The sequence below is a fragment of the Elephas maximus genome, chromosome 3, assembly GCF_024166365.1.
Source record: "Elephas maximus indicus isolate mEleMax1 chromosome 3, mEleMax1 primary haplotype, whole genome shotgun sequence".
NCBI classification, from domain to species: domain Eukaryota; kingdom Metazoa; phylum Chordata; class Mammalia; order Proboscidea; family Elephantidae; genus Elephas; species Elephas maximus.
This window is the reverse complement of record NC_064821.1, coordinates 141578820-141592249: the sequence shown is the minus strand read 5'-3', so window position 1 is coordinate 141592249 and position 13430 is coordinate 141578820. Positions and strand designations below refer to the sequence as shown.

At 36.1% G+C, this 13430-nt stretch overlaps 1 protein-coding gene across 2 annotated transcripts in view; it reads left to right on the top strand.

Moving 5' to 3' along the window:
- Nucleotides 1–6772, top strand: part of SNX7 (sorting nexin 7) — a 124601-nt gene extending 117829 nt beyond the window's left edge. For both annotated transcript variants that reach the window (XM_049875759.1, XM_049875760.1), the window contains exon 9: nucleotides 6399–6772. In XM_049875759.1, coding sequence (XP_049731716.1) covers nucleotides 6399–6476 — 78 coding nt within the window. In that variant the 3' untranslated portion in view covers nucleotides 6477–6772. The remainder of the gene's footprint in view (nucleotides 1–6398) is intronic.
- Nucleotides 6773–13430: the final 6658 nt, after the last annotated feature.

The window sequence follows — 13430 nt, the reverse complement described above, 5'->3', positions numbered from 1 at the left end:
TGGGAAATATTCCTACCTTTTCAGTTTTTTTGAAGAGTTTATGTTGCATTGGTATTATTTCTATAATTTACCAGTCAGGCGATCTGGGCTTGAGGTTTTCTTTGTAGGAAGACATGTAACTACAAATTAAAATTCATTAATAAGTATAGGGCTATTAAGGTTATCAGTTTCTTCTGGAGTGAATTTTGGTAGTTGGTGTCTTTCAAGGAATTTGTCCATTTCATATGATTTGTCAAATATATAGCCATGAAGTTGTTCACAATGCTTACATTCTTTCTCATACCAGTAGAATCTGAAGTGATGTCACCTCTGTCATTTTTTATATTGGTAATTTATATTGTCTTCCTTTTTTTATGATCAACCTGACTAGAGCTTTATTGATTTTATTGATCCAAAAGATCCAGTTTTTTGTTTTAATGACTTTTCCCTATTGTTTTTCTTTTTTCCATTTCATGGATTTCTGCTCTGATCTTTTCTGGGTCTTTTTTTTTTCTTGGTCTGCTTACATTGTATAATCCGTTGTCCTTTTTTAATTCTTAAGATAGAAATTAAGGTCATTGATTTGTGACCTTCTTATATAACATTGAGTACTATCGATTTCTATGTATTTCTTCAGAGACATCCCATACATTTCAATATGGTTTCATTTTTATTAAAAGTACTAATTATTATTTTGATTTCCTAATTGATCACTAGGTTAATTTAAGTGTCCTATTTAGATTTCAAATATTTGGGGATTTTATAGAAATCTTTCTGCTGCTGTTGTGGTTGCTGTTGTGTGCCATTGAGTTGACTCTGACTCATAGCGACCCTATTGGATAGAGTAAAGCTGCCCTATAGGGTTTCCTAGGTGGTAATCTTTATGGGAACATGGAGCAGATCACCAGGTCTTTTCTCCTATGGAGCGACTGATGAGCTTAAACCACTGACCTTTTGGCTAGCAGCTGAGCGCTTAACCATTGTACCACCAGGGTTCCTTATCTATCTGTTATTGATTTCTAATTTAATTCCATGTATTCAGAGAACATACTTTATATGACCTGAATCATTTTAAATTTAGTGAGACTTAGTTATTGCCCTGAATATGGTCTGTCTTGATAAATGTTGTGTGTTCACTTGGAAAAACCATGTATTCTGATTTTGTTCTATAGGTGTTATTTAGGTTAAGTTGGTTGATAGTGTTCAAATTTTCTATATCATTGTTGGTATGAATTCTTGAGAGAGGGGTATTGAAATCAACTATAATTGTGAACTTGTCTTCCTCCTTGCATTTCTGTCATGTATATTGAAACTCTCTCATTATATGTATAAATGTTTGGAATTTTTTTTTCCTTTAGATGAATTAGCTCCTGTATCATTGTGAAATGGTCCTTTTTTTTTTTTTAATTTTTGATAATATTCTTTCCTTTGAAACCTACTTCCTCTGATGTTAATATTGCCAACCCAACTTTATTTTGACATGGGTTACCTGGTTTAAATTTTTTTGATCCATTCTATTTTAACCTTTATATTTAAAGTACATTTCTTAGGAACACAATATAGTCGGGTCTTTTTTTAATTTAATAGAACAATTTCTGCTGTATGTTAAGGTGTTTAAGCTGTTGACAAATAAGCTGATTATTGATATGGTTATATTCGAGTCTATTATTATTTGTTTTCTGTTTGTTCCATCTGTTTTTTGCTCTCATTTTCGCCTTCTTTTGGGTTATAGTCAATTTTACGTAATTACATTTTGTATCATTTGTTGGCAAATTAGGTGTAACAGTTTCTTTTATTATTTTAGTTGTTATGTTAGGCTTATTGTATGCATCTTATCAAGTGATGTTATACCACTTTATCTGTCAGATAAGAACCTACAGTTATATCTTTCTATTCCCATTCCCCTGGCCTTTTTGCTGTTTTTATCATATATTTAGAGGACCCCCTCATAAGACCTTATTATTATTTTTGATAAAGTAGTCAATTATATTTTAAATAAGTTTAAATAAGAAAAAAAATTATACGTGTACACATGTAGCTACCATGTCCATCATTCCTCATTTGTTTGTACAGATCCGTATTTACACCTTGTGTCATTTTCCTTTTGCCTGAAGGACCTTTTTTTCTTTCTTTTTTTTTAATCTCTTTGTAATGTGGTCTACTGGTGATAACTCCTGTAGCTTTTGTATATTTGGAAACATCTTTTTACTTCATTGATAGTGGATATTTTTGCTGTGTATAGAATTGTAGGTTGATAGTATTTTTTCTTTCACAACTTTAAAAAAGTTGCTCCATAGTCTTCTCTCTTGCATTATTTCTGATAAGAAAAGCTACTATCCTTATCCTTGGTCCTCTGTACATATTTTTTTATGTGCTTTTTTTTCAGAATTTTTCCTTATCATTGGTTTTGAGGAATATGATTATGAAGTGGCACAGGACACTTTTCTTTATGTTTCTTGTGTTTGAGATTTCTTGGGTTTCTTGAATCTCTGGATTTAGAATTTTCATCAAATTTGGGCAAAGTTTGGGCTTTTATTTCTTCAAGTATGTTTTCTGCCCACCCCTCTTAAGGAATCTAATTATTCGTATGTTACGCTGTTTCAGGTGGCTCCACAGCCCACTGATGCTCTGTACCTTTTTTCCGTTCCTTATTTCTTTTATTTTCTCTGTGTGTGTGCATGTGTGTGTGTGTGTGGCTTCTTTTGGTAAGATATTTTCTATTAATGAGCTTTAATTTCACTAATCTTCTGCAATTTCTTATATGCCATTAATTCTATCCAGTATATTTTTCATCTCTCACATTGTAGTTTTTATCTCTAGAAGTTCTATTTGAGTCTTTTAAAAATATCTTTCATGTCTCTACTGAACTCTTTGAACATCTGGAACTCAGTTATAATAACTGCTTCGGTGTCCTCGTCTACTAATTTTTTGTCAAGTGTGGGTCCGTTACAATCGATTGACTTTTCTCTTCATTATGGGTTGTTTTTTCCTGCTTCTGTGCATTCCTGGTAATCTTTAGTTGGATGCCACACGTTGTGAATTATACCTTGTATTATACTGGATATTTTTGTGTAACTATTCTTGAGCTTTGTTCTGAGACGCAGTCATGTTACTTGGAAGTAGTTTGATCCTTTGGGGTCAGCTTTTAAGATTAGTTAGGTGTTACTTGGGCAGCTTTTAGTGTAGGGATAACAGTTTCTCACTATTAAAGTAAGACCTTTCTTTGTATTCTACCCAATACTCCATGAATTATGAGGTTTCCCTCTGCTTGATGGAATCCTTCACTATTCTGTGCCCTATGAAAATGCTAGACATTGTTCACTCTGATTATCTCCAGTGGATTTTTCAGTACTCTGGTGGTCTCCCTCTGTCTGTATCTCTCTCTTCTCTGGCACTCTGCCCTGTGAACTCTAGCTGCGTTGTTTTCCCTTATCTGCATCTCTTCAACTAAGGGAATCTGCCAGGCCATATCCAAGTTCACCCTCCCTCCACCATGCCCTGGAAGTTCTCTTAAAGCAGTAAGCTGAGACAATAATAGGGCTCACTCCATTTGTTTCTCATTTCTCAGGGATCACTCTCCTTCATTGCCTGATGTTCAGGGTCTTGAAAAACATCGTTCATATTTTTGACTGGTGTTTGTTGTTTGTTTTTTGGTTTGGTTTGGCTTGATTTTCAGCAGAAGAGTAAATTCAGTCCCTGTTACACTATGTTGGCCAGCAGCAGAAGTCCTGAGCCTGAGTTCTTAACCACTACACTATATTGTCTTTTCCCTGTTGCCCTTCCAAAATCATACACATGGATTTACCTTCTGCTCATTCTTCAGTCTCAACTCATTGATCACTTCCACTAGGAAACATTAGTTAGCATACCCTAGTCCAATTTAGATCCCACTGTTACTTACTCCAGTGGTACCCTGTAACTTCATAGTCCCTATAGGTGATTATCTTTGCTCATTGGTGTTACTTGCTAAATCACAGGTCTGTGAGGTCAAGGACTGTTACCCCCACACTTTCATAGTCCCTGGCACACAGTAAGAACCCAAAACTACTTATTGAATGAATGGGGGTTTTATGCTCCCCCATCTCAAATCATGGAAAATTATATGGTCACTTATATATTACTTTGATTTCTAATTTGAATAGTATTTTTAAATGTGAAGCATTTATCTTTTATCCTCTTCCATGGGTGTAAATATGTAGATATACTTAAAGACATCTGTCTTCTTCTCGTATGCTATCTAAAAAGAGGCCGCTATGACCTGGCGGTCTCTGTAGTAACTACCTGGTCCTATTTGTCTTCCCTACCCACTCTTTCTGTATGCCTGTCTTATTTAGTTATTTCTCCATCCCAATGAGATAAATTGGAAACCCCGGTGGCGTAGTAGTTAAATGCTATGGCTGCTAACCAAGAGGTCAGCAGTTCGAATCCACCAGGCACTCTTTGGAAACTCTATGGGCAGTTCTACTGTGTTCTATAGGGTCACTATGAGTCGGAATCGACTCAACAGTGGTGGGTTTTTTGGTGGGTTTATGAGATAAATTATTACTATTGTACATGTAATGAAGGTGAAGTTAGTAACTCACCAAAAGATAAAGGGAGACCCATGTCTGATTCACTGCAGTGGCTGTGCTTCTTGCATTTTTCTTGACTTCCAGTACTCTCTAGAGCTTTTTAAAGCAAAAATATCCCATAAAGTTTCCATAGACTTGATTATTCTCATAAGACCTGCATTTTTTCAAGCCAGGTTTTCAAAATAAATGGATTACAAAATAAGTATATTTTATCCAGAATTTTTGTTTTTATTTGATAATTAGGTTTTTCAACAGTGTTATTTTATTGTTCCTATGCAAATATACAGTCTAATGGCCACATTATTAATTTCATACTCTTTTGGGGACTATCGCAGAATCACAAAACTATATATAACCTTTATAAAAACCTGATTTGACAAAATGCTTTTCAAGTTCTAAATGATCAGTTTGAAAATACATACACACACAAATATTTTTTGGAACACAGCCCACTTATAATGAAGGTTTTCATGATTCATGTTTTTATAGTATTTGGAAAATCTCTGGTCTGCCAGTTAGTACTGGTTGTCAGATATGGGCATGTTAAAAATGTGAAAGGATTAGAGGGAAAAGAAATGAAATAGTACTTCTCCTAAATTCAGGTAATATTTAGGAAGAGAAGTCCAGCTTTGAAATGTATAAAAAACATGTACATTTAACAGTCTGCCCACATTTGGGAAAAGCACATTTTCTTCCCTAATTAGGTATAGCTTAGGCTGACTCACCATTACAGTAAATATGTTTTAGAAGAATCATAAATGTATACAGAGTATTAAAATTATGCTGTGGATAAACTTCACATGGATAATTTAGACTAGTCTATCTTTTTTTTTTCATCAGAAAAACAGCCCTAGGCAAAATCATGAAATAAGCCACATTATGCTTGTGTGTCACTACCACCTTCAATCCCCTCTGATCCTTTTTCATTTCCTGTGACACATTAATGCCCCAGGCTCACCACTGAATCCCAACAGATCGTCATAACATAATAATTGCTAATTTTTGGAGCATTTACTTTGTGCCCAGCATTCTGCATAGAGATTTACACAGAATTAGATTTTATTCATCTAATTTTCGTAGTCGCCTTATTGGTAAGTACTGTCATTAGTCTAGTTTATAGCTGAAGAAACTAATAAAAGCTCCTCAGCTTTCCCAAATTCACATGCCTCACACTTGATAGAGTGGGATTCAAATCTGGTTGAGGGCGTGCTTGTGTTCCTTTTTAGGTGCTTAATGCCTGACTCCTTGGATCAAAACATGTCCTTCTTTTTGTCTATAGATCAGAGCTCTGTTTTCTGTTCTGACAGTGGAGTAGTAGCGGATTATTTAAAGAAACTAGTGCTAAGGGCAGTGGTAGTTCAGAGGTAGAATTCTTGCCTTCCATGCAAGGAGATCTGGGTTCGATTCCTGGCCAGTGCACCTCAAGCACAGCCACCACTCCTCTGTCAGTGGAGGCTTGCATGTTACTATAATGCTGAGCAAGTTTCAGTGGAGCTTCCAGGCTAAGTCAAAGAAGGAAGAAAGGTTTGATGATCTACTTCTGAAAATCAGCCAGTGAAAACCTGTGAAGCATAATGGTCCTTTCTATGAGTTGGGCACCAACTCAACAGCACCTACCAAGAACAACAATAGTTCGAATCTTTTAACCATTAATATAGTTTTTCCCTTATTTAACAATAGCAGCCCTTATTAAGGGTTGAAATATGTAGAAAATAACAAAGATTTTGCAAGTTGATGGGAGAAAGTAGGACAGACTGCTATAGGAACAAATACATCAGTATTTATTAGTCTTTTTGACTTTGAAAGTAACTATTGTTGATCTCATGGTGGTATGTTTCCATTTTTTAGTGCCTTGCTACGTGGGAATCCTTCCTTACATCACAGACTGACCTCCACTTGGAAGAAACCTCTGAAGAGAAATCTTAATCCCATTGAGGACTTCTGTGTGATTCTTAGGAGACAGCATTTATCGACCAAAGTTAATCTTTCCGAGTGGGCTGTGTCTGCCATAAAGTAGATAAAAAAATGTTTTACACTATCTGGAAAATCAACAGCTTGAAAACTCAGGTATTCCAGGTCACTGACATGAATTAGAATATGTGTATATATAAATATTTAGCTTGGTTTTAATTATGTTCTTAAATTTGTGTACCAATGATTGCATTTGGAAATTTTTTTTCCTTAAGTATTTGTCTGTGGGACATGCCATTTTAAATACGTTGTAAAGACACAGTTTTAATAAAAAGTTTAATATGAAATGGCTGGCTGTAGTATATTCTTTTTCTACCAGTACCTCAAGCCACAGAAGTAGATTTTAACATGAATTCAGCATGTGTTAATATGTATACTCTGTGTTCACTTTTACTTCATCATAATTTTCTTTGAAATATTACTCACTTTGATATTAGGAATTCCAAGTAAATATGTAATAAAAAAAAAACAAAAACCCGTTGCCGTTGAGTCGCTTCCTCCTCATAGCGACCTATAGGACAGAGTAGAACTTACCCATAGGATTTCCAAGGCTGAACCAATGGGCAATTGCAAAGGAGCTCTGGTGGTGCAGTGGTTAAAACACTCACTTGCTAACCAGAAGGTCAGTGGTTTGAAGCCATCAGCAGCTCCACGGGAGAAAGATGTGGCAGTCTGCTTCTGTAAAGATTAAAAAAAAAAAAAAAAAAGCCATCCCATGGAGCTGCTGGTGGCTTCAAACCACTGACCTTCTGGTTAGCAAGTGAGTGTTTTAACCACTGCACCACCAGAGCTCCTTTGCAATTGCCCATTGGTTGCCTAATGTTTTTTGTACTGATCATTTTCCCATCACTTTGTTATGTATAAAATTTTCATTAATACTGAGAACCATTTCTAGAGTATGTTCTGTTTCACTGATTTATTTGTCTAATACTTTGAACATTCCAAATCAATTTGATTGTAGTGTGTTTATTGCATTGCCTAATACCTTTACCATTTTTTTCCCCATAATTTTCTTAGCTTTACTTAGGCATCTATTTTTCCATACAAATTTAAGAATTTTAGCTAATCCTTCTCCAAAAATATCTGTTAGAAATCTAATTGGAATGCAGTACATTTTATATAATTTTCAGTGGTATATTTGTTAAGTCTTCCCACCTAAGACCATAGTCTGCTGCCATTTGTTTAGATTATATTTCATAACTTTTACTAAGGTTTTTTAATATTTTTCATGGTGATCCTGTTTCTTGTCCATTCACCCCTAAATAGTTTATGTGCTTTGTTACTATTCGAAGTGAAATATTTTCTTCTTTGGAAACCCTGGTAGCATAGTGATTAAGTGCTACAGCTGCTAACCAAGAGGTCAGCAGTTCAAATCCTCCAAGAGTCTTTGGAAACTCTATGGGGGCAGTTCTATTGTGTCCTATAGGGTCGCTATGTGTCGGAATCAACTTGGTGGCAGTGGGTTTTTTTTTTTTTTGGTTTATAGGGTCATTACGAGTTGGAATCAACAGCAACAGGTTTATTGCAAAGAAGGCACCCTGGTAGCACAGTGGTTAACAGCTTGGCTGCTAACTAAAAGGTTGACAGTTCGAATCCACTAGCTGCTCCTTGGAAACCCTATGGGATGGTTCTATTCTGTCCTGTAGGGTAGCTATGAGTTGGTATCAACTCGCCGGCAATGGGTTTTATTGCAAGTAAAAGTTATTAGTTTTTAATGTGTATATCTTGTATCTAACCTCCTATATTTATTCCAATATGATTTTTTTGTAATTTAAGATTTTCTAATTATTCAAGCACATTACCAGCAAAAAGATAGCTATGTCTCGTAATTTTGAAACATTCCCACAGCCCACTGCCGTCAATTTGATTCTGCCTCATAGAGACCACATAGGATAGAGTAGAACTGCCCATAGGGTTTCCAAGGCTGTAAATCTTTATGGAAACCCACTGTCACGTCTCTCTCCCTCAGAGTGGCTGGAGGATTCAAACCACTGACATTTTGGTTCACAGACGAGTGCTTTTAACCACTGTGCCACCAGGGCTGCTTTTGAAACATTAACACCCATTATTTATCTTTTTTCCTGTAATAAATTTTCTAGATTTATAAACATTGCTGAATAATAATAGTGAAAATAGTCATTCTTGTTTAGTTACTGATGTTAGTAGAAATTATTTTAGTATTTTGGCATGTAAAAATTACTTGCTCTCAGTTTTTTGTAAATAGCTTTATTACACTGAAATAGATTTATTCTACTTTAATCTACTTATAAATTTTCTTTTAGGAATGGTGCTGAATTTTATCAAAGGACTTATCAATATTTATTACTATTTTCATATATATATATTTAATTTTGCAAGTTGTTGATATAGTAGATTATGTTGGTAGGTGTGCTAACATGAACCCCTCTTGCATTCCTGGAATAAACACTAATTAGTCATAGTGTATTACTTGTTTGCTGCATTGCTGTTTTTTAAAATGTTGTACCTATATTCCTAAGTGAGATTCGTCAGCAGTTTCCATTAACTATGATTTTATCTTGTCAGTATTAAAGCTATGCTCCCTTCCTAAATTGAATTAAGAAAAAGATTACATCCTTTTTTATAAACTAGAATAATTTAATGTTAAAATTACCTATTCTTTAAATATTAACTCAGTTGTGAAGCCATCAAGGCTTGTTGTTTTTTTCAATGATAAGTATTTAGCCTCCTTTCTAATATTTTCCGTTGTAATTGGTATATTTGAGTTTTCTAACATTTTTTTTCCTTTTAAAAAAATCATCCTTTAATTAGGAAATATAACATTTACAACTTGTAATGAATGTGAATTGTAATTTTAACAGCCATGATGATACTTAATGCTGAACCCTACAGCCTACTTTGCCAACTCCAAGTGTGGTTCAGAGGCTTTATACATTGGTGTGACAATGGTATCAGACGGGCAGCCAATGTAATAATAGAGGCATGACTTCCAGGATTTAAAATCTGAAACAATCTAGGATTAGAGCTAAATCTTAAAAGGTTATATCTTTTAACCCTTTGTATGCATATCTTCCAGATATAAACCAATTTTTTTTTTAAGTAATCTACCTATGGTAATTTATACTAACAATTGAACTTGAAAACATTTTAATGGTCTTCGAATTTGAATTTGTTGAATTGCTTTTTGTATCTTTTAGGGCAGTGCCATTTTAGATTGTAAAATGCACCCAGCTCAGTCTTTTGGGGAACAGAAGTACCAAAGAATACATGCAGATTGTGAGTGTGTGTGTAGCAAATGTTTGTTTCTTTTATAAGTTATTTGATAATTTTGCCTGGAAGCAGTGGAGATTTTTTTTTTTTTTTAATCTTTTCAATCTGTTTTACTATGATATATTTCAGAGTTAGTCATTTTATGTTAATTTTCTCAGCTACCCAGTGGACATTTTTAATGCATATATTCAAGTCTTTTTGTAATTTCTATTAAGTTTTTTAGATTATAGTTTTAAATATTAGAGGTTTTTTGTTTGTTTTCTCTTTCTCCCTCCCCCCCACCCTTTGTTTTCTTCTTCAGGAATCCAGTGATATGAAAGTTATTCTTTTTTTGCTTACCTTTCATTACCACTACCTTTTTTTTTTACTTCTTTTTCTCATTTTTTTTTTTTTTATCTTACTATAGATGAAGGTTTACAGAACAAACTAGTTTCTCATCAAACAGTTAGTACACACATTTTTCCATGACATTGGTTAACAACCCCACTACATGTCAACACTCTCCCTTCTCAACCCTGGGCTCCCTATTACCAGCTTTCTTATTCCTTCCTGCCTTCTAGTCCCTGTCCCAGGGCTGATGCCCCTTTAGTCTTGTTTTGTTCCATGAGTCTGTTCAGTCTTTGGCTGAAGGGTGAGCATCAGGAGTAACCTCATTACTGAGCTGAAAGGGTGTCCAGGGTCCATACTCTCAGGGTTTCTCCAGTCTCTGTCAGACCAGCAAGTCTGGTCTTTCTTTTTGAGTTACAATTTTGTTCCACATTCTTCTCCAGCTCCATCTGGGACCCTCTATTGTGATCCCTGTCAGCAGTCAGTGGCGGTAGCTGGGCACCATCTCGTTGTTCTGGACTCAGTCTGGTGGAGGCCATGGTAGATGTGGTCCATTAGTCATTTGGACTAATCTTACCCTTATATGTTTATTTTTCTTCATTCTTCTTTGCTTTCAAAGGGGAGAGACCGGTGGAGTATCTGAGATGGCCGTTCACAGGCTTTTAAAACCCCGGACGCTCGCTACTCACCAAAGTAGAATGTAGAACATATTCTTTATAAACTATGTTATGCCAGTTGAGCTAGATATTCCCCAAGATCGTGGTCCCCACAGCCTTCAGCCCAGTAATTCGGTCCCTCAGGGAGTTTGGATGTTTCTATGGAACTACGATGACCTTGCCTTGTGCCAGCTTCCATAGTATTGTGTACTGTCTTACCCTTCACCAGTTTCCACTTGTCTATTGTTTATTAAGTGTATTTGCATTGAAGATTGTTTCTTTTTTGTATGTAAACCTTTTCATGAGTTTTTATAGTAGTGGTCTCATACAATATTTGTCCTTTTCTGATTGGCTTATTTCACTCAGCATAATGTCATCCATATTCATCCATGTTATGAAATGCTTCACAGATTCATTGTTGTCTTTATCATTGCATAATACTCCATTGTGTATGTACCACAGTTTATTCATTTATCTGTTCATGGGCATCTAGGTTGTTTCCATCTTTTTGCTATTGTGAACAATCTTTTTCTTATTTTCATTCTATTATTTGTTTTTATGTCTTCCCTCAATGCCCTTTAATTTTTTTTTTTTTTACTTGAGTCTATTATCATTTAATCATCCTATAATTTAATTTCTAGGACTTCTTTTCTTAATCCTTTTCTTTCTTGAGTTCAATCAACTCTGTCTTTAAATTTCTTCTTGCCTTTTCTGGATTTCAGAATTTTTAAATTTCTGATTCTAGGTTTCTTTTTTTTTTTTTCATATCCACAAATATTTGCTTTGAGTATTATTAAGTACAGGAGGCAGTTGTCAAGGCCATCCTCACTTCTGACACCAGTTGCAAGTTTGAAGGTCCCCAAGACCACTCCCAGGTTTAGTAATTCGTTAGAAGGGCTCACAGAACTTACTGAAAGCTGTTATCATTACAATTCATTAAAATGAAAGGGTATAGATTAAAATCAGCTAAGAGAAGAGATATATGGGGCAGAGGCCAGGAAATTTCAAAACACAGATCTTCTAGTTGTCCTCTGCAAGTGGCCTTGCAGGCAACACTGCTTTTCCCAGCAACACTGTGTGAAAATATACATGAAGAATTGCCAATCAGAGAAATTCAGCTGAGCTTTGGTGTCAGTTATTATTGAAGCTCAGTTACATAGCTCCATGTATTAGTTTCCTAGGACTGCTATAACAAAGTACCATAAACAGGGTGGTTTTGAGACAGATAGGGTTAACTGTGCTGGTGGAACAAAAGAGCTGTTAAAAGATTACCATGTAAAAGTTGAGTAAACAGGAACCACACTCTGCCAACATGAAATAAGTGAAAATGACCATGAATTACTACGTCCTTCTTAGTGTTAAAACAACCAGTGAATTACTACCTCCTTTTTTTTTTTCTTTCTGTTTTTCTGGTTCCTTCTTCACATGCGCAGAGGAACAAAGTGTGACTGCTCTTTGACTTTCCTTAGCCTACCAAAAAGATCAGTGCACCTGTGCTGTATCCCATAATAAGTGATGCCAAGGGCTGCTGAGAGGACCCCATCTTGAATATAAGCGGTGTTCCAGATGCCTGTGCAACCTAGTAGTATGCGTAGCCATTCTGAGAGGTACCTGCCCTCGAAAGAAACCCACTAAACATTCATTACTCTGTTGTCTCCACCGACCGCATATAAGCCCTAAACTTGCCCCCACTTTCCAAGTCAGACCTTTGGAGCGGCTTGAGTTCTCTCTGACACCTTTTAGTTGTCACAAAACCTGTTGGAGTTGAATCCAAAATTGTCTCCTCTGTGTATTCGTACAAGAGAAGGACAAAGACCAATTGAGTTCGGGGGGCCTCCATGCCCTCAGCAGTAACAGTTTGAAACATACTCCCTTGGAGCCCTCTAGGAGAGAATCTTTCTTTGTCTCTTCCAACTTCCAGTAGCCCCAGGCATTCCTTGGTTTATGGCAATGTAATTCCAATCTCTGTTTCTATTTTCACAAGATTGCCTTACCCCTGTGTCTATGTCTCTTACTCCCTCCTTGTAAGGACACCAGTCAGATTAGGGCCTATCCTAATGGCCTCAACTTGATTTTATCTGTAAACACCCAGTTTCCAAAAGGTCACATGGACAGGTACTAGCACTGTAACTTCAGCGTATCTTATTTGGGGATACAATTCAACCCATAATAATTTGATTGGCTGCCCATGTGGCTAACCTCAGTCTCCAGCCCTTCTGGAGGTGAAGGTGATCCAAAACCACAACCGTAAATCACATTTTTAGACTTCCTGGTGTGGCCTAGAGCCCCTACCCTAAAACATATTGTTAGAATATCTGATGTGTCCCACAGCCCCAGGTGAACAAAGACACTCTTATTAGGCATGACATTCCAAAGGGCTGAGGGCAAAAACCAGATCTCTCTATGGGCCAGTTTAACTTCTTTACAACACAAGTATGTTTAATTATGTTTGGAGTGTTGTCTTAGTTATCTAGTGCTGCTACAACAGAAATACCACAAGTGGATGGCTTTAAAAAAGAGAAGTTTATTCCCTCACGGTAAAGTAGGTTTAAAGTCCAAAATTAAGGTGTCAGCTCCAGGGGAAGACTTTCTCTCTCTGTTGGCTCTGGAGGAAGGCCCTTGTCCTCAATCTTCTCACGGTCAAGGAACTTCTCAGGCACAGGGGCCCTGGGTCCAA